The 22,049-nt window shown below is 39.5% G+C and overlaps 2 protein-coding genes across 2 annotated transcripts; both read left to right on the forward strand.

Moving 5' to 3' along the window:
- Positions 1-8,518: 8,518 nt before the first annotated feature.
- On the forward strand, positions 8,519-11,838 carry LOC108710473 (vitelline membrane outer layer protein 1). Its single transcript, XM_018251610.2, has 3 exons — positions 8,519-9,197; positions 10,748-10,860; positions 11,405-11,838. The coding sequence occupies exons 1-3, from the start codon at positions 9,033-9,035 to the stop codon at positions 11,715-11,717; spliced, it is 591 nt and encodes a 196-aa protein (XP_018107099.1). The 5' UTR covers positions 8,519-9,032; the 3' UTR covers positions 11,718-11,838.
- Positions 11,839-16,826: 4,988 nt separating this feature from the next.
- On the forward strand, positions 16,827-19,319 carry LOC121401668 (vitelline membrane outer layer protein 1-like). The gene is made up of 3 exons (XM_041587391.1): positions 16,827-17,092; positions 18,213-18,319; positions 18,833-19,319. Exons 1-3 carry the CDS (start codon positions 16,931-16,933, stop codon positions 19,143-19,145), a joined length of 582 nt encoding a protein of 193 aa, XP_041443325.1. The 5' UTR covers positions 16,827-16,930; the 3' UTR covers positions 19,146-19,319.
- Positions 19,320-22,049: the final 2,730 nt, after the last annotated feature.

The raw sequence follows: 22,049 nt of genomic DNA on the forward strand, positions 1-22,049 counted from the left end.
GGAGAACAACAAAGTGAAGGAACCATCACTTAAGGGTTTTGGCTTAAAGAGTCCATCCTCATGCAAGACATTTTAGGAATAAACTTTGGTTGATTGTTCACTTGTTAGAAAAAGAGAAAACCTAAACCATGGTGTGTTCATTTCTCTTCATGGTACATGGAAACTGCACTGAAACACTTATCTAACTAAAATAAATAGAACTTCAGCTATACAGTATAAGGAACCTTAATTCTATCTACATTATTGAAAATTCCCCTGTAATTCTACACAATGTGTTATATTCATATAGTTACATAGTTAATTTGGGTTTAAAAAAGACAAAGTCCATCAAGTTCACCCCCTCCAAATGAAAACCCAGCCCCATACACACACCCCTCCCTACTGTCACATAAATGATATATACCCATATCTATACTAACTATAGAGCTTAGGGGTAAATTTATCAAAGAGTGATGTTCCGCCACTAGAGTGAAATTCCGCAGCTCTCAATTCATTTCTATGGGATTTGGAAAGGCGTATTTATCAATGGGTCAAAGTGAAAGTTCACCCTTTGATAAATACGCCTATAAAAATCCGATAGAAATGAATGGAAAGTGGCGGAATTTCACTCTAGTGGCGGAACTTCACTATTAACTTCACTCTTTGATAAATATACCCCTTAGTATCACAATAGACTTTGATATTATGTTTATCCAAGAAATCATCCAAGCCTCTCTTAGAGGGGCAAATTTACTAAAGCGTGAAGCGGCTAACACCAGCGCAAATTCACCAGCGTAACGTCATTTTGTTACTTCGTCGATTTACTAACAGGCTCTGGCGTAAATTCGCTAGCGAAGTGGACCTACTCTAGCGCAACTTCGCACCTTACTCCAGATCAAGTTGCGCTATGGCAAAGGGACATAACTACGCTAATTCGCTAACTTGCGCATTTTACTGAACGTTACCAGACTTTGCGCCAGACTTGCCTTCACCACCTCAGACCAGGCGAAGTGCAATAGAGTAGATAGGGATTGCTTCAAAAAAAGTTAAAATTTAAAAGTCCCAAAAAACGCTGGCGTCTTTTCCTTTTTTAAAGGTGATAGGCTGAAAAAGATTGTAAATTTTTTTGGGGTACCCTCCTTCCCCCCTACATTTCCTAACATATGGCACCTAAACTATACAGTGGGCACATGTATAGGGCAATATAACAACTCTATTTTATTTAATGAAGGTTTCCCAGGCTTGTGTAGTGTAATGTATTTGCTGCTACATATACGTCCATTGTACTTTAACTTGGCGCCGTATGCAGATAAGGCATCGCTAGCGTAACTTCGCTTTGCTTGACGAATTAACACTGGCGCAACTTCGCTACCTTTCACCTCTGTGGGCGTAACTTCGGATTTTAGTGAATTAGCGGTGCCCTGGCGAAAAAGGTCCCCTGCTATTTGTCTATAATGTCCTCTAATGTACTTGTAAAGTCTAATCATGTCCCCTCACAAGCGCCTTTTTTCCAGAGAAAACAACCCCAACCTTGACAGTCTCCCCTCATAATTTAACTCTTCCCTCCCTCTAACCAGTTTAGTTGCACTTAGTCTCTGCACTCTATTGTCCTAGACATAAACCCACCCTAAAACAAATGTGTCATGAGCTTCAAATGGTAAAAAAAAGTGTAAATAACATATATGATTTAACATAATAATGTTGAGAAAGTGGCTTCATCTTATCAATTAGACAAGTAGAACCAATAGACTTTGGTGAAAAGGGTAAAGTATAGGAAAGTTCACACTTTGATACATTTTTTGATTAACAATCGTTCGCCTGAGCGAAAATTTGCCTAGTGAAACACAAGTAACTGCTCCAGGGCTGAACTTTTTACTGTACCTTTTAGTAAATTGACAATAACCCTGCGAATTGTCATTTTGGCACAGTTTTGATAAAAAAAACATGCTTTACTCTTTAAAAAAATGTCCTCATAGTGAGGGACATCCATTTGGATGAAGGGTAGGAGGTACTGTACATTCATGGGGGTATCCTCATCAAAGAATGAAGTTAGAAATCAACACTGTCCTCTAGAGTCAAATTCCCCCACTCTCCATTCATTTCTATGGGATTTTGAAAGGCGTATTTATCAAAGGATAAACTTTCACTTTCACCTATTGATAAATACTCTTTTAAAAATCCCATAGAAATGAATGGAGAGTGGGGGAATTTCACTCTAGAGGACAGTGGTGATCTCTAACTTCACTCTTTGATAAATATAGCCCGGAGAGATGTCCATTTGGATGAAGGGTTTCACTTATGGAGAAAGAGGTCCATTTGGGTAGGAGGAACTGGAGTACTGCAATTATATTGTACAATCCTAAATATTAATATTGTCAAAATGTACAGCAATGTTGTCTGCAAGACATATACTTCAGAGTAGTTTGGTTAAATATCAAATGCTAGTTAAGTTCCTCTGTATCGGTGGTTCCCAAATTGTATGGCTGGTCTCCAAGAGGATCAAAAACAGTAGTTGTGGACTCCAACATGTAGACCAGTTAGGAGGTGATTTTGGGAGCATACTAATTTGCTCTACTAGATGCTCCTGGTGCCCCAGCCTAAACATCAGTGTGAGAACTACAACTTGGAACTATGAATAAAGAGCAGTGTTTTCCTTGTTCTGAACCCTATTAAGGGCAGTGGTGGTTCAATAAAGTTCAAAATCCACTACTCTACATGAACACGAATGGTCTTCTCTTCAAATCAAGTTTGGGACATGGTCTTCTTCTGTATGGCGTCTCTGTGGTTACCTCACTGCCTTCTCCTTAAAATAAGAACCATCACAGGGAGGTGGTGATGACACCGCAGTCAACAACATCAAGTTTCAGTGCTTGAATGGTCGTGAAATTAAATGACGTGGACTTTCTTGGGGTTTGTATGGAAGTTGGAGCAGTTCATGTGCTAAAGGCATCTGTGGTATTCAGACCAGGGTAGAAGAGGGACAAGGGGATGGTGATGACACTGCCCTCAATGACGTTGAGTTGTTTTGCTGTACTAGTTGAAATTAAGTGAAGAATATAGACATAAGTCTTACATGGGTCTAGAACTTATGCAAAATGCAAAACTCAATAAAAATATAGAAATGATTACTGCAGTTGCGTAAAGGAACAAAGCAGCTACCATATAATATCAAGTGTCGCATGATCTTCTCAAATTAAAGAACAAAAAAAATATTAATATATATCAAGTAATAACAAATAATTCTTATCAGGAACCCCTTTGTAAATTTGTGGTGAAGCCAGAGCAAAACAGCCATTGTTGGGCCACCAAATGTTAATGGATGCAGCCAAATATTATATTTCTTTAAATATATCTTATTTCTTTTAGCTCTCCTGAGAAGTTATACCTTTTAAAATAATTTCCTTTAGTATATTTTATAATCTCAGTTTTCTATGATTTCTTGCAAAGCCTCTTATACGTAGTACCTACTAACATCTTTACATAAAATGAGCGGCATATTTATTAATTTTCAGCCTGTGTAGGCACATTGTCAGGGCGAGGTTCATGTTTTTATGCCCACAGGAGATATTTCTCTGTTGTTGCTCTTTCCCACCGTCATTTTGTTTGTTCCTCAAGGATTATTTCCAAGCCAAAGAAGAGATCTAATATATTTCCCCTTTTTGTGGGTTCCCTTTCCCACTCATCTACAGAACCACAGAATAATTATCCAGTTCTTTCCAATAGAAGAGTTTATCAACTGCAATACAAAAAGCCTGTGTTTATTGGACCAGTTTTATCCATAGCCAAATGTACTGTATGTGTGTTAGGGAACCACAATGGCGGGAGAGGAGAGACGTTCATAGCCTTTTTTTTAAACTTAGGGAACAGCTGGTTGGTTAGTAATAAAGTCACACATAATTTGGCCTTCACTAATAACCTTTTATGGGCAGATCCTGTCACCCATGAATACAAAGAAAGTCCTCAAATGAGAACCAAGCGATGTATTTAAGAATCCAAGTTGGGGAGAGACAAAAACCTAAGACAGAGTTCAAACTTTTGAGGTCAAAGAGTTTGAAACTAGGGTTGGTAAAAACTCAACCAAAGAGACATTGGAATCCGTCTTTCAACCCAGTTTTTTGCAATTTATTTTCTACCTTCTTCTGCTCCCACCAATTTTATGAAGAACTGGTTTCTTTGTCCTTCAGGGGCAACAATAGTGTATGTGTCAGTGTTTCCTTAAAACATAATATTTGAAATGGTGCTTAGACAATGTGGTAATTCAGGGAACTATGAGGACAAATCTCAGACCTCCACCCTTTTGTAGACTCTTCCTAGCACACTGTTCCACCTTACCCCATGACTCTGCATAGGAACTATGAGATACTATAAAACAGTAGATCTTAAAGCTCCTTGACATATATAGGGAAGTGGTTCCCAAAGAACGGAGATGCCCCGGCAAAGGGACCCAGTACAGTGACAAAGGGCCAATTTCGGTTGACATTTGGGAGACTGTATTACATAGTTACATAGTTAAATTTGGTTGAAAAAAGACAAAGTCCATCAAGTTCAACCCCTCCAAAACCCAGCCCCATACACACACCCCTCCCTACTGTCACATAAATGATATATACCCATACCTATACTAACTATAGAGCTTAGTATCACAATAGCCTTTGATATTATGTCTGTCCAAGAAATCATCCAAGCAGGGATGGGCGAATTTGACCCGTTTCGTTTCGCCAAAAATTTGCCGCCGGCGAAATGTCGCAGACACCCATTAAAGTCTATGGGCGTCAAAAAAAATTATTTTGTCGCGCGTCTTTTTTTTTTGACGCACATCTCCATACAAGTCTATGGGCGTCATTTTTTCGGCCAAACGAGGCGAAAAAATTCGCCCATCCCTACATCCAAGCCATTCTTAAAGGCATTAACTGAATCAGCCCTCACAACATCACCCGGCAGTGCATTCCACAACCTCACTGTCCTGACTGTGATGAACCCCCTACGTTGCTTCAAATGAAACTTCTTTTCTTCTAGTCTAAAGGGGAGGCCTCTGGTACGGTGATCCATTTTATGGGTAAAAAGGTCCCCTGCTATTTGACTATAATGTCCTCTAATACTTGTAAAGTCTAATCATGGCCCCTCATAAGCGCCTTTTTTCCAGAGAAAACAACCCCAACCTTGACAGTCTACCATCATAATTTAAGTCTTTCATCCCTCTAACCAATTAAGTTGCATGTCTCTGCACTCTCTCCAGCTCATTTATATCCCTCTTAAGGAATGGAGTCCAAAACTGCACTGCATACATTATATGAGGCCTTACCAGGGACCTATAAAGAGGCATAATTATGTTTTTATCCCTTGAGTTACCGTATATACTCGAGTATAAGCCGAGTTTTTCAGCATCCAAAATGTGCTGAAAAAGTCTACCTCGGCTTATACTCGGGTCAGCGGGCAGTAGCCGAGATTGCAGTCACTTTTAATCATTCCTATACCAACAGTTCACTTGGGGAGAGACTGCAATATCCCACCATGCCCTCTGTTGGTTTTATGAAAGAATAACAGTGCGCCCTCTGTTGGTTATATCAAAGAATAACAGTGACTGCAATATCACACAGCGCCATCTGTTGGTTGTATCAAAGAATAACAGTGACTGCAATATCACACAGCGCCATCTGTTGGTTGTATCAAAGAATAACAGTAACTGCAATATCACACAGCGCCATCTGTTGGTTATATCAAAGAATAACAGTAACTGCAATATCACACAGCACCATCTGTTGGTTGTATCAAAGAATAACAGTGACTGCAATATCACACAGCGCCATCTGTTGGTTATATCAAAGAATAACAGTAACTGCAATATCACACAGCGCCATCTGTTGGTTGAATAAAGGATTAACAGTGATGGCAATATCACACAGCGCCATCTGTTGGTTATACGAAAGATCAGTGATGGTTTTATGACACACAGCACTCTCTGCACAATTCTCTGTCACCATGCTGGGGGAGTCTCTTTGGCGGAAGGTGCGCTGCTGGGAGACAGGGCTGTAGTTGTGTCTAGGCTTATACTAGAGTCAATAAGTTTTCCCAGTTTTCGTAGGTAAAATTAGGTACCTCGGCTTATACTCGGATCGGCTTATACTCGAGTATATACGGTAATGCCCTTTTTTATGCAAGACAGAACTTTATTTGCTTTAGTAGCCACAGAATGACACTGCCCAGAATTAGACAACTTGTTATCTACAAAGACCCCTAGATCCTTCTCATTTAAGGAAACTCCCAACACACGGCCATTTAGTGTATAACTTGCATTTATATTATTTTTGCCAAAGTGCATAACCTGCATTTATCAACATTGAACCTCATTTTCCAGTTTGCTGCCCAGTTTTCCAACTTAGACAAATCACTGTGCAAAGTGGCAGCATCCTGCATGGAACCTATAGTTCTGCACAATTTAGTATCATCTGCAAAAATAGAAACAGTACTTTCAATGGCCACCTCCAGGTCATTAATAAAGTTGAAAAGCAAGGGACCTAGTACAGAGCCCTGCGGTACTCCACTAACAACACTGGTCCAATTAGACAATGTTCCATTTACCACCACTCTTTGTAGTCTATCTTTTAGCCAGTTCTCTATACAGGTACAAATACTATGTTCCAGGCCAACATTCCTTCATTTAACCAGTAACCTTCTGTGTCGCACTGTATCAAATGCTTCAGCAAAGTCTAAGTAAATCACATCCACTGCCATCCCAGAATCCAGGTCCCTGCTCACCTTCTCATAAAAAGAAATTAAGTTAGTCTGGCAAGATCTATTACGCATAAAACCATGCTGGCACAAACTCATAGTATTATGATTTGCTATGAAGTCCAGTATCTTATCCTTTATTAACCCTTCGAAAAGCTTTCCTACCACTGATGTCAGACTAACTGGCCTATAGTTTTGAGGCTGAGAACGGGATCCTTTTTTGAATAGCGGCACCACATTAGCAATTCGCCAGTCTCTCGGCACTATGCCAGATATCAATGAATCCTGAAAAATTAAGTAAAGAGTTTTGGCAATCACAGAGCTAAGCTCGCTAAGTACCCTGGGACTAATACCATCTGGTCCCGGACCTTTGTTAATCTTAACATGTTCTAGTCTCTTTTGAATTTCATCATGTGTGAACCATGCATCGTTAATTGTATTACTAGAATTGGGACTATTAAGAAGGAAACCTTCACTTACTGGTTCCTCATTTGTGTAGACAGATGAAAAATACGAGTTCAGAATCTGAGCTTTTATTTTGTTTTCATCAACCAGCTGACCCCCCTCTGATAGTAAGGGTCCCACCCCTTCCTGCTTCATTTTTTACTATTAACATATTTAAAAAATTATTTTGGATTTTTTTTTACTGCTTGCGGCAATATCCTTTTCTATATCAATTTTAGCTTGCCTTATAGCTTCTTATCATGATTTATTGGCCTCCTTGTACCTTATAAATGGTTCGGCTGTTCCAGCTAACTTGAAAGCCTTAAAAGCAGGTCTTTTCTTACCCACCACAACACCAACGCTTCTATTGAACCAAAAAGGTTTTGCTTTGCAACGACGTTCCTTGCTTACAAGTGGAATATACTGACAAGTATATTTATTAAGCAGCATTTTAAAGACTTCCCATTTTTGTTCTGTGTTTAACCCTGTGAAAAGCATTTCCCACTTAATATGTTGCAGAGATGCCCTTATACTGTCAAAGTTTGCACGTCTGAAATTTAGTGTTTGAGTTACTCCCTTATAGAGTTGCTTCTGTAACAGAATCTCAAAGGAGACCATGTTATGATCACTATTCCCTAAATGCCCCTCACCCACACAAATGTTAGAGATGAGTTCAGTATTGTTAGTTATTACAAGGTCCAAAAGAGAGTTATTCCTAGTAGGTTCTTGAACGAGCTGGAATACAAAGTTGTCATTCAGCATATTTACAAATCTACAAGCTTTTTCTGTCTTAGCAACCCCATTACCCCAGTCAATGTCTGGATAATTGAAGTATTCTTCTTCTTCTTCTTGTAAGATTTCACATATCAGTCATATTTGTCAAAGGTGAAAGATCAGAAATAACCCACACTAAGGGGCACATTTACTAAGGGTCGAATATCGAGGGTTAATTAACCCTCGATATTCGACCATCGAAGTGAAATCCTTCGACTTCGAATATCGAAGTTAAAGTATTTTCTGCAAATACTCAGATGGAACGATCGAAGGAAAAAACGTTCGATCAAACTATTAAATCCTTCGAATCAAACGATTCGAAGGATTTTAATCCATCGATCGAAGGATTTTCCTTCGATCAAAAAAAGCATAGAAAGCTTATGGGGAAGGTCCCCATAGGCTAACATTGATGCTCGGTAGGTTTAAAGTGCCGAAGTAGGTCGTCAAAGTTTTTTTTAAAGAGACAGTACTTCGACTATCGAATGGTCGAATAGTCGAACGATTTTTAGTTCGAATCGTTCGTGTCGAAGTCGTAGTCGAAGGTTGAAGTATCCTATTCGATGGTCGAAGTACCCCAAAAAAACCTTCGAAATTCAAAGTTTTTTTACTTCGAATCCTTTACTCGAGTTTAGTAAATATGCCCCCATGGGTTATTAAGGGGCACATTGATTTCAACCTAAACTATTCCCACTTTAGGAATGTGTTCTGCTGTTTCAACTCAGCTCATCTACTTCTCTTTCTCTACCACACATCTTTGTTCTGGTTAATATTCAGAACCCAAGGCAATTTAGCATGACATTTTCCCAGCTAAGCAGTTCTCTGAGGGCATATTCCAATCCCTATCAAAGCCAAAACATTACATCAACAAATCATGTTGGTACAAATGTCTTTGTTAGAGCTTTGAATAAGAGTTTTCATTTGCATTGTTTTCAACCACAATATTTTTTGTTGGTTAAGACACAAGTTTTAGCCAAGTGATAGCCTGATTTGATGACTGGAGGAAAAAATATTAACACCATTATACAGTGACTAGTCAAAGGAGTTGCGTCTTTGTCAATACTTGGATGAGTTTCTTTCTATGTCCAGCTGAATAGGATCTGAGAAGGATGGCCTACAAGGTTTCCTCTATTGTGCTCCTTGCTCTTTTCTCAGTAGGATTTGGTCAACCAAATCTCTATTCTATTCGTGTTCCAAATGGAGGTCGATGGGGCAGCTGGGGTCGAGAAGAAATGTGCCCTCAAGGATATGTGGCCACGGGCTTCTCGTTAAAGGTGAGTTAACAAACTAGAACTTCATGGCTGTGTTTATTTTTTTTTTAATTTCATGTGCAGGCACATCTTTCGTTGTAAATATATAAAACTTCATAGAGATAGGTGTCCTTGCTCTTCTGGGCCTGGCTTAGGCAGTGCAGCCTTGTTCTCAACACTATACACGAGTTTCCAGCCATTAAATATGAAAGTATTGTGCAAATGAATCCACAAAACCTAAAAAAAGGAGCAAACATTAACCAGAAAATATCGACAGGAGCAAGTTGCCCTAATTTATTTTCTCCTGCAAATTAGTAGTACCAGCTAAAATTCTAATTTTTCTGGATCAAGATAAGGTGAAAGTGTTAGTAAAACGTATATGCTTTTGTTTCAGCAAATCAATGATAGCAATAGATTGGTTAGAATTTTTTTTTATAAGGACTTGGTGCAGCATGTTAGGGAACCATAAAGATCCAAGCTTTTTCTAGGGAACAACTGATTTTCCAGAGCCTTACCAGTTATGAGTAAAGAGAAATGTGGCTGAAGTTAAGTTTTAGCCAAATGATCCAGCCACTATTATACAGTGACCGAATAAATAGTTCAGGTCTCACCAATTCTCTTTCTATTTCCAGCTGAGATCTCAGAAGGATGGCCTACAAGGTTTCCTCTCTTGTGTTCCTTCGTTAGGATTTTTCTTGAGGAGGAACACTTGGCCAGTGCTAGCACCAGCCTCCTCTGCAAACATTTTTGGTTCAGAGTGTAGAGTTCCCAGTTTCATAGACTGCAGGTTTGGGAACCCTACCAATGCAAGAATCTCTAGGGAACAGCTGACTTTCCAAAGCACCACCAGTATGGAGTGCTAAGAAATATAGCTGAAGCTAAGCTTTAGCCAAGTGATTGCCAGATTTGATGATTGGAAAAAATATCAGCACATTATACTGTGACTAGTCGAACTGGCATGAGTTAATGAATAAATAGCTTAGTTCTCACCAATACTTGAATAAGTTCCTTTCTATATCCAGCTAAAGATCTCAGAAGGTTTCCTCTCTTGTGCTCCTTGCTCCTCGGTTAGGTTTTTTCTTTGGATGGAACACTTGGCCAGTACTGGTACCAGATGGGTCTCCGAGTATTTTGGCTCTGAGTGTAGAGTTCCCAGTTTCATAGATCTGGCACTGCAGGTTTGGGAACCATAAAAATCCAAGCAGTCTCCAAGAAACGGTTGACTTTCCAGAGCACCACTTGTGGGCAGTGCTAAGAAATGTGGCAGAAGCTAAGTTTTAGCCAAGTGATTGCCTGATTTGATGACTGGAGGAAAAAAATTAGCAGCACCATTGTACAGCGACTAGTCGAACTGGATTGAATCATTGAATTGCCGCTGATACTTGGATAAGTTTCTTTCTGAGTACAGCTGAATATGATCTCAAGAGGATGGCCTACAAGGTTTCCTCTTTTGTGCTCCTGGGTTACGATTTTTTTTTTTAAAGAAGGAACACTTGGCCAGTTTTAGCACCACAGCTGCCTCTCCTAGGGGTATATTTATCAAAGAGTGAAGTTAGAGATGTGTTCTTTTTCAGGCTGAATCTCCACAGGGACCAAATGATGATACTGCATTAAATGGCATCCGCCTGCACTGCTTTCCCTACAAACAGATTTATTTTGAACGGACAGTGACCTCCACACAAGGACCGTGAGTTGCTTGTATTTAAGGATTTCAACTCTACTTAAATGAGAAGGGAAGGTCAAATCATTGGGTGTGCCAAGCTGTTAACAAACCCCCCCCAGCAATTCTGGTTGCTTACCTCTACCCAGATTGGGTAAGCAATAAGAAACTTTTCAAAGATTTTTCTACAAAAAATACTCTGGGCAGGTGCATTTCTTGAAGAAGAGGAGTTATGGGATAGGGTATAAGAGACTATAATCACCTGGCACTACCCAGTGATTTTAGCTTTGCTTCTCCTTTAATATGCCTATATAATAACATAATATGTGTAACATAATATTTTGAGCTGAGGAACCCAGTCTGAAAGCCAACTATAGTGCATCCTCCCCCCCCCCGGAACGTGCCCTTCCCAATAATCTAAAATAATGGAATTTGGTATTTAGCAGTATTGAAATTAAATTCCCCATCACCATTGGTACAATGTCACTTATAGCTATTTTAAAGTACAGAGTAAATATTACAAAAAGCTGTTTACCCATCACTGACTCATGGCTTTTATGCTTTTATTTAGGCATGGGAACTGGTCACCCACTAGAATGTGTCCGTTTGGCTATCTCACTTCCTTCTCCTTGAGAGTGGAACCATCCCAGGGACGTGGGGATGACACAGCTGCAAACAATATCAAGTTTAAGTGCTCAAACAGCCATGAACTTGAAGGATCTGGACTGATATGGGGATCATACGGACCTTGGAGTCCATCTTGCCAATATGGGATCTGTGGGCTGAAGACCAAGGTAGAAGGGTCACAAGGAAAAGAAGATGACACAGCCCTCAATGATGTCCAGTTCTTTTGCTGTGACTGTGTATGTGCTAATGGCATCTAATAAAGGATGGGGTTTTTTTTTATTGGGGGAATAATTGGTGAAGAAATTCATGTGTAAGGGGGGACACCCCTTTTTTACATATCTGTTATCACAATGCCATGTTATAATTAAACCATAAGCAAATGAAAGTGTGTTCTTTGTTTAGTAGGTGCACCGAATGACTCCATGCAATAACAAAGGAAAGAGTGAGGCTTGTTTCAATGATAAGGGGCAAATTTATTAAACTTACCAATCCATGTTCAGGGCATCTGAAATCACTCTGTTTTTCTGTTAATTGCTCGGTTTTATTTTTACAAAAAAATAAAAAGCTCACCAGGATTTAGGTAGTGAGAGAGAATAAAATTCTATGTATGTAGATTACCCAAGGAGCACCCCTGACTTGGATGGATTTTGTTCTCAATTCTTGGTCACTAGTACCCTGGCCTTGAGGGCAGAGCCACCTGCTTGGCTCCAAGATCAGTTCTTTGCTTTTCTGTGCGGTGGAGCAATATCTCTATTCTCTCCCACTGGTAACTCTCTATAAAACCCTGTGATGTCTTTGTTTGGGGTTCTGACTTTTTGTAAATTTAGAATCCATAGAGTGTGTGTCAAATAAATGTTGTCGTCCTCAAGTGGTAACTGAATTCCCACAACAGTTTCAATCTTTTTATTTATGCCACAAATCCTGCTAAATCCTGAAAAAATCAAGTTTTTAATGTTTTTGAGCTCAGAACATTTAAGTTTTTATGGCACTGTGGCTTACACCATTCTTCAGGGTTTGGCTCTCAGCAGTGTCTGGCTTCTACATGTAATCAAGTGGAAAACAGCCAATACATACTAATAAAGCAGTGGCCCTTAGTCTGTGAGTCTGTCCTCCCTTAGGGGAGCCTGGAGCAATGGCCAAGAGGGCTTAGCCTTATAGCTAGATTTGAAGATAATGCATATTTCCTCTTTGGGACATTCCTGGACAGTTATTTTGAAGGTCATGAATATTATTGGGATTTTCTGGTTATTGACATTTGTAGAAGTTATAGAGACCAACGTTTCCTTGACCAATAGGGAATTGTCATAACCACTTATGCCTTGTGTAGTCAAGTCTTTGCACCCTCACAATTATAGGCACCGGTGGAAATACTTATAGTTGCTGTTGACTTCATGCTGATGGGAATGCATCCATCTTGTAAGCTTGAGTGCTGTACTCCCTGGAACAAAACTGGGAATCTATGTGTTGTGTGACTATTAGTCCCAACATTTGGTCCCAACATTTAACTGATCTTCTGAGATATTTTGGGGTTCAGCAATCACTCTCCCAGATGTTAACAATAATGACTCAGAAAGTCTGCGGATACGTTGCACTTCCCTGGAAAGTACACTGATGTTAATGATAGAAGAGTCAGTTCCACCCATAAAAACATTTTCAAGGCTACAATTTATGCGGGTATTGCTTCTTTTCTCCCCTATTTTTAGGTACTGGACTGGGCTGATGTATTGTTCTTGCTGTGCACCATGACGTCCTTGTCTTTACATTTCGATGCAAACAATATTTTCTAACCAGATTACTTTTAGTTTCCTCTGATTGGAAGACCATCTATTTTAGGTTGCACTTCACATACCTTGTCTCTCAGATGAGCCCCCCATAGGCTGTAATAAATAGGAGGGGAGGGAAAGTTTGTTGTAGCACTAAACATTTTAGCTGTAAATTATAGTGGAATTTGTTCCCCTTACTGTAATTTACAAAGATATTAGATGTCACCTTGGAGTTACATGACCAAGCCTTTGGCCTCATGCTTTGATATGGTCACGTCACTCCTTGGTGATTTTAGATATGTTACAATATCCACTATATATACTCAATGAATGTGCTGTACTCTTTATAAGAGGCAATGGTACATTAGACAAGTGAAAAGCCAGGTCTATCACAAACATTGCACAGCGAAGCGAAACGGGTCTCATTCGCCCATCACTAAGTCACTGATACGAGATGGGAAAATAATAAAGCTAATGTATGAATATACGATTGTTTTGATATAAGAAGCCCTACAGAATACAGTCAGGCAACAGAAATGCTCATAGGGAAATAACTTGTCCTGTATTACTGTAAAGCAATAATTCCAGCAGCACTCCGATATGTGAATCAAAGATTATTTATTCATGCCATTAGCAGAGCGACGTTTCGGGCTATTCCAGCCCTTTATCAAGCTTGATTCACATATCGGAGTGCTGCTGGAATTCTTGCTTTACAGTGGAACTTTTCCTTGGGCAGAGAGGAACACAGCTGTGCACCCGACGCTGCAAAAGGCGATTTAGTGTAAGTGCGGCACCTTATTGATTTGATTTGTCCTGTATTACTGTTCTCGATGCCCTGCACCAAAGGTTTCCAAGATGCTTCCACTTTGAGGCAAAAATCCTGTTATGCCAGAGCCACTGGCTTGTATTCTAATTTCTGAGGTCCATGTCTCCATTCTCAGGGTTAGGGTATGCTAGTCCATGTAGCCACATTTCCGGTTACTCTTGTGTGGTTAAGGCTATAAGGTAGTCCTGTCCTGCTCATTGCATGCAGATACTGTATATGCATAATCCATAGTCAATTAAAAATCATGGTAGGAACCAGGGATGATTTTGGTTTAGCTGTCCAGATGAAAAACCACTGCAATCCCTATACTATTTATAAGGAGAGGGCATCTTCAGTAACTTGTTTCACAAACAATCTTAATGCCCCAATAATATTTTGATAATGGCACGTGCAAAGGGTCAGGATTTTTTTTGTATTATATGGTCACCATGATTGGACCCCTATAATTACTACCATTTGGGCAGTGAGCACACTTACTCATAACCCAATAAACCATGGGCACATGATATTAAATGAGGATGTCATACAAAAAGCTTTTGCAAAGTGTGGTGGGTCATTAAATTTACCTTGGAGGAGAACTGGCTTGTAGACTTCATGTTATACCACCCAGTTGTACAGTATGTACACTACTGTTGTATGCATGTCCCAAAGGTGCATATGATACAATACCATGCTAATGTAGGAGAGACACTGTTAAAAGTCAAAATATCTGTGCAATCCAAACTTTGCAATAGTGTTTTACAGGAACATAATTAGCAAACACATTACTGTAATATAAGAATGGAGCTTTACTTCCCTTACTTTCACTTCTCATTTTCTACTATAAATTACTCTTATGCTATGGACAGAACTTGGGACTTTCTTGCCCACAATGAATGCTTTCTTATAAATTGTTTCAGTTCCTTATCTAGAAGAGGAACTGCCGCTCTTTCTTTATTAAGTCCTATCTGTAAAACCCAATGTAGACGGTTATATTGGGTGATAATTATGAAATTACTCTTTACTATAAGCAGATACTTCACAGACAAGAAGCAAACAAGACCAGGATAGCAAATATAATGCCCAGACTCCTTTTAGCCCTTCTCATCCTAACTGGAATGGTTTCTCTGCTTTGACGCTTTCCAAGTTCTACCCCCTGATGAGACCTCATAGGGTCAACACAGGCTGCCGCAAATGTGCATATATGGTTCTGAACAGCAGTTCGGGGTGCATAGTTGGCCACAGGGACATAATTTCCATGTCTCTGCCTATAATTCCTTAAGTGAGAGTTAAAAATTCTAATTTATTGTTTTAAGAAAGTGCTATGTGTGTGACATGAGATATGTAAATACCTTCTTAATTCAGAAGGCTTTATACTTCACATCTTGTGACGTGAAAGACTTGTTGGCTCTTTAAAGTGCTTCTCACCCAAACTAGAATGGTTTCTCCATAAAAGTATGAGCACAGTCTCTATGAGGATGGCAAGGCATGTTATGTGCAGATAAATTCAGTATATGTGTTTAGACTATACCCTGCCTTAGATGTTGAGAATCTTGACAGTTCCTACCTTGTTGTAGCTTCTACATGAATGACATTCCCCTATTATCCCACCCTACATTTTGGGATCTGTGTGCTGTCTGGTCCATTCAGCTTTAATGAAACCTATAATTGTGTGTTTTACAACTAGTGGAAGACGTTTTTGAATGTATCCAGCCAACTGTGATTCTCATCACAGTCTTCTTGGTAAACGTTCTTCTCCATAGGCTATAAATGGCTTCATCCTCCAGACATAATATATAGATAAAGTCAGGATGTGTAGTGTGTAACAGATGCTTTGCATCTCAAAGAGGTTGAGAACCTTGGCTGGTCCTACTTTGTAGAAGAATCTCCACAAGTGACACTCCACTCTTCCTAAACTTCTTTCTGGGGATCTTTGTGCTGACTGGTCCATTGATTATGGTGGAAGGTCTCCAGTCAACTGTGATCTTGGTATAATGTTCACCAAATTCTCCTTGGTTATCTCATTATTCTCCATATGAAATGGACAGTTTAATCCTACTATCATTACTGATAAAAATAACTTATAGATAATATAAATGTTGACCCTGTGTGTAGTGTGTATTCCCACATTGTAGTAACCACATTCTTACCATGCTTTTTGGGGATCTGTGTGCCCGACCGGTCTGTTCATTGGGACTTGGACAGCTTACTTCTTCTAGCATTTCTGTTGTTAATGGATCATAGAGATAATCTGTGTGTAGCAGATACCCTGCCTTAGAGGTTGAGGACTTTCACCTTTCCCACCGTGTAATAGATTCTCCATAAGTGCTACTCCTCTATTCTTGAGCTGCTTTTTAAGTATCCCAAATGCACATCTCTGTGAATATTTCCGAAGGCCTATGACATACAAGCATTCTGATCACCACTACAAGCAGGGATTTCATGTTAGCACACAACTATAGCAATTGATATTTTCTGTGTAACATTGCTATCTGGTTGGGATGGCTGGGTTCCACTTACCCACTTTCATTGTGGCTCAGAACATCAATGCTTATGTTACAGTAGGGGACTAATTTACAAAGATAGGTGCTCATTTGAACCAGTGTTGTTGCTGATAGCAACCAAGCTGGTAGTAGATAAATCAGAACTTATTGCTGCTGGTTGTAATGGACAAATGACTAACAGTTATTTGTATGTTAAACTTCCCTTTACCCGCAGACACTTCCCTATTTTAATATTTAAAGAAGGTTCTTTGGTACAAACAATCTTATTCAGACCTGGAATAAAAATATGCAAATGTCGAAATGTTTCCTTCTGACTGGTGTATTCAAATTTAAGTTAACCTATAAATTGTGTGCGGACAAGTGGAAGAATGTTTCCAGTCGACTGAAATCTTGGCACGATGGCCATCAAAATCTCCCTGGTAATCTTCTCTTTCTTCTCCATAGGCTATGGACGGCTTAATCCTTCAATCATTAATATTGCAAATGGTGGTCCTTGGGGTGAGTGGGGGCCACTTCAAGAGTGCAACCAAGGCCATGTGGCCAAAAAATTCTCTATTAAGGTAAGTTAAGATATTTAAAGTCTGGATGGGATGTGGCCAGCTGTAGAAATAATCTAAAGTTCTAAGTCCAAAATCTCTTTAAGACATGACCACATATAGTATACCTTGCTGTACACCTTTTATCTTAAGCAGAGTAACCCTTCCAGGCATTAAAACTTCTGTAGGGAGGGATAAAATAAATAGACTTCTAGTGAAAATGCTTCATTGTTTGGGGTTTTTTGTATGGTGGTTTAGCATCTTTATGCAATAGTCTTATATAAACAATAGTAGGCAGTATCTGAAGTGCTACTACATGCTCTGCTGCCATTCCCTAGTGCAGTGATCCCCAACCAATGGCTCATGAGCAATATGTTTCTCACCAACCCCTTGGATGTTGCTCCCAGTGGCCTCAAAGCAGGTGATTATTTTTGAATTCTAGGCTTGGAGGCAAGTTTTGGTTACATATAAAACAGCTGTACTGCCAAACAGAGTCTCAATGTAGGTTGACAATCCACAGAAGGGCTACTAAATGGCCAATCATAGCCCTTATTCGGCACCCCAAGAACATTTTTCATGAGTGTGTTGCTCCCCAACGCCTTTTACGTCTGAATGTTGCTCACAGGTTCAAAAGGTTGGGGATCCCTGCCCTACTACCTAATATATAGGGTCAAAGACAAAGGAGGAGTGTTGGAAAGGTTACTGTCTGCTCTGCTTTCATTTCTCCTACAGAAATAGGGATTGCCATCTATGTAAAGCAGGCGTTCTCCTCATAGGGATATCAAAGGTCCTTGTGCTCCATTCTGGAGACCAGTGCCTGGAATGACCAGCCTCAACCTAGCAGTAATTCCAGGGTTTATTTAGCACAGTTTTCCTAAACTGTGGGGCTCACACCCCTGGGGCACCTGGAGCAGTAGCAATGCAACTAAAAGCCCATTCTAATGGCCAGTCAAGGTGACAATTACTATCCTAGATATTCTTTAAAGTATGACTGCAGCAATGCCAAGTATATCTCTATAGGGGGGACCCTGACAAAAGGTTTGACTCCAAGAAGGACTTAAACAGATAAAGTCTGACAACCACTGCCCTAATGGGCTGCACCAATGGATACATCTCCCCATAACTCTGACTTGTTCTTTAACAGATTCGAGAAAGCGAAATAGACAAAACAGGTCTCAATGGGATCCGTCTGTACTGCTCAGACTACAATAACACCAGGGAGGTGTCTACAATAAAATCTTCAGAGTCACGGTGAGTTCCAAGAACGTTTTATTGTCTGATGTTTGTATGCTCAACAGCACCCAGCAGACCGCTGATATCATTTTTCTTTAGGAATGTATACATTCCAGGAGTCTACATATCTCACAATATTATCAATGCATACTAGTTTCCATATCTCCAAATATCCATATATGTACAGAAAAGGTTTCCATACCTCCCGGATGCCAACATTCAGGTTTTACATATCTCACAACATCTTGTTTAGGTATGGTACCTTCTAACTCAACACTCCAGGCATTTATAGGTTTATGTACCAACTAACAAGTAGGGGACACTATATGGCCAAGTGTGTGAACATTCCTGACCATTCTGTGTTTCTAAGGGGAGCGCCCCCCATAGTGATCGTTCGAAAAGCACTTGCACCCATTAGTGGTACTTTGTTGCCAACATACTGGTATGGCTTTAGCAATGGTGTTAGTAAACTAAAGACCAATAAAGCTCAGAGAACATGCATGACTAACCACAAACCTTCCGTATATTTAGGAATGGCGACTGGTCCCTCCCTTATTCTTGTGAAAGTGGGTACTTCAATTCCTTCTCATTAAGAGTGGAATCATACCAGGGAAAACTATATGATGACAAAGCCGCTACCAACATCAAGTTTAGGTGCTCGGGCAAAGGTGAAGTTGAAGGACCTGGATTTACGTGGGGGAGTTATGGACCTTGGAGCCAGACTTGCCAGTATGGGATCTGTGGTATTATGACCAAGATAGAACGGTTATTTTCCTTCTTTTCCCTTGATCACACGGGCCTTAATGATGTTCAGTTCCATTGTTGTCCCAGGTGGGGCCAGTAGCAAAAGAAGACTAACTTGCATTTGTTGAACAAGAACTCACCAGCTAGACATAGAATATTCTGCAAATTAAATATCCAAATAAACATTTATGTTATTAACATTTTGTGATATTCTATACTGTATGACTACTTTGCTCTTCTCAATGGATACAAGTAAATAAAGATGCTTTGCTAATCTGTTGCATATTGCTTTTATATGTAAGTTATTGGTTTGGAATCTTGGGGTTCAAGCCGCTTCAGAGATTGTAGATTTGATCAGCCCACATTTTCTTATAATACACCTACACATTGGTATAATACATGTTGTTTGAGACTTCCAAGGTGACTCCTAGAGGATTCAGCCCTACCCCAAGTCTACACAACTAAGACCCCAAGGGTATAATTTAGCAGCTCCGTTCAACAAAATATTTAAATGGTATCAGGTTAGACATGGTTATTCTGGACATGGAGATTATGAAAAAGCAGGATTACACAAAAGTTCACACAGGTTACTCATCCACCAGTATTGAGACAAACCTGGGACCCCTGCAGGATAGTAGAAGAAAGCAGTGCCTTAGTGGTTCTAAGGAATACCCCAACAACCTTTAAAATAGTCAGATATTCTATAATACATATAGAGTATGGTCCAAATTTTCACCCCTTTGGGACTAGAGCTTTTTTCAGGAGAGCTTCCACCTTGGTTGAGTAGCTTCAACTTGGAACACTAAATGGGTGCCAGGAACTTTTGATTATGGCTTGGCTCTTGGGAACCTAAAGGTCACATGCCAAAGGTTCAGTATTAATTATAAGTATCATATAATTGATATAGTTATGGGATCCATTATCTGGAAAACATTTAGCCAGAAAGCTCAGAATTCTGGGAAGGCCATCTCCAATAGACTCCATTTTAAAGGATAAGTAAACCTCTAAAATTAGCAAATGTAAAATGGATGAGGGAGCTATTCTATGCACTTGTGTCATTTACATTCATTATGTATTTTCTTTATATTCCAAGATATTAAGGGATACATGTGCTGTTAATATGAATGAATTTTGTTCCAACAGCGCCACCTGCTGGTCATTTTCCCACCAGTCTGATGTTCTTCTGCTTAGGAATAAAATTAGAAACCTTTCTCACATCTTTCCTAAGCAGAAGAACATCAGCCTCTTTCTTTCTCCTGACAACTTCCTTGACTACTTGCTGGTCAGACTGGTGGGAAACTGACCAGCAGGTGGCGCTGTTGTAACAAAATTCATTCATATTAACAGTACATGTATCCCTTAATATCTTGGAATAAAAACAAAATAAATAATGAATGTAAATTACAAAAGTGCTTAGAATAGCCCCCTCATCAATTTTACATTCACTTATTTTAAAAGTTTACTTATCCTTTAAACAAATATCTCAAATTTTTTTAATCTTATTGGAGGCAAAACAACGCTATTGCTTTTATTTAATGTTTAATTATTTTTACCCCTTCCAAGTGTAAACGATATTACGTCATTAAAGAAACAATCTAATCAATTAATTCAGAGAGGAAAATATATGTGAGGATTCTCTCTCAGAAGCCAAAATCCTGAAATCTTTTTAATATTGTTCCAATGGAGGACAGTATCTAGTAGAATTAAGTCTAAAGCAAGTGGACTTTTTTGCGTTTTCTTTCCAGCTTTTTTCCACTCATCGCTTCTTCACAGCTGAAAAAAACCACTCGGATGAGCGGTGAAACGTTTTCAAGAAAACTCAAAAAAGTCCACTTGCTTTAGACTTAACTCTACTAAATAATGTATATCATGACCTAGATGAATGAGAATCGTAGTTCTATTGGTGGGTTACTCACCGGGGCATTCTCATGGGTTGTCTTACTGGAGTTCAAAGATACCTACCTTCTAAGTATCTGGTGGCTGCTTCTAACCTGTGCTCAGCAAGAGCATTTACCTCCTTCTCTCCTTCAATGTTCCACCCAAAATGACTAACAATGGTGCGTCCACACAAAATACTATCTAGTATGTATGCACACTCTGTGATGTACTGTTGGTCCTGGGCAAATCTTTAATTTGGACTTCAAGGGATAATCTTTAAATGAACTTTAAGTATGATGCAGATTGTGATATTCAGAGAGAGCTGGAAGTTGGTCTTCGAATATATTTTTTTCAATTATTTAGCTTTATTTGTTCAATTTCCAATTTCCCATAGCAACCCGTTTAAATGAAATTAAAGGGATACTGTCATGGAGATTTAAAGGAGCCAATATCTCAGGCTGGGTGCTATATACCTCCCATCATACACAGCCAGCCTACTGGGACAGAGCTCTTTGTATGTTTTACTTGTGTGTGTCAGTTTAATCACTCTACAGACTGAACAAGAGCCCAATCTCAATACACTGGGGATCGACGTTTAGACACTCTAGTGACCGGGGGTGCCTAAAAAATTAATTCACATCAACAATTAACATACACCCCCATGGCACTCCACAAACAATCATCATTTTGACCCTTAATTCAAAGCAGTTTAGACTTTATGAAATTCACAGCACATCCATTCATACGTACAGCACCAAGTAGGACAACAATTGCACATGGAATGCATCCTATTGGTACAACAGATTAGGTGAGTAGAGCATATACCGTTAAGGCACTGAAGAAGGGTAAAGAGTGGTGGGGAGAACATTTAATGGTATGTAATAAAGGAAGGCATCAAAGTAAAGAGTGAAATCCAGAAGGCAACACCAAACATTCCACAAAGGATTCAACCAAGTCCCACCTTCCAAGTCTAATGGCGTGTGATTTTAATGGTTCATATTTGGTTTGAAGAATATAGTTGACACGTTTTAGGTCGTCGTGGGAGGTGGCAAGTCACATCAGGTTATGTGACATCAAGGGGCAAATTCACTAAGCGCCGAAGGGCCTAACGCTAGCGTCAATTCGC

The sequence above is a fragment of the Xenopus laevis genome, chromosome 3L (genome assembly GCF_017654675.1).
Source record: "Xenopus laevis strain J_2021 chromosome 3L, Xenopus_laevis_v10.1, whole genome shotgun sequence".
NCBI classification, from domain to species: domain Eukaryota; kingdom Metazoa; phylum Chordata; class Amphibia; order Anura; family Pipidae; genus Xenopus; species Xenopus laevis.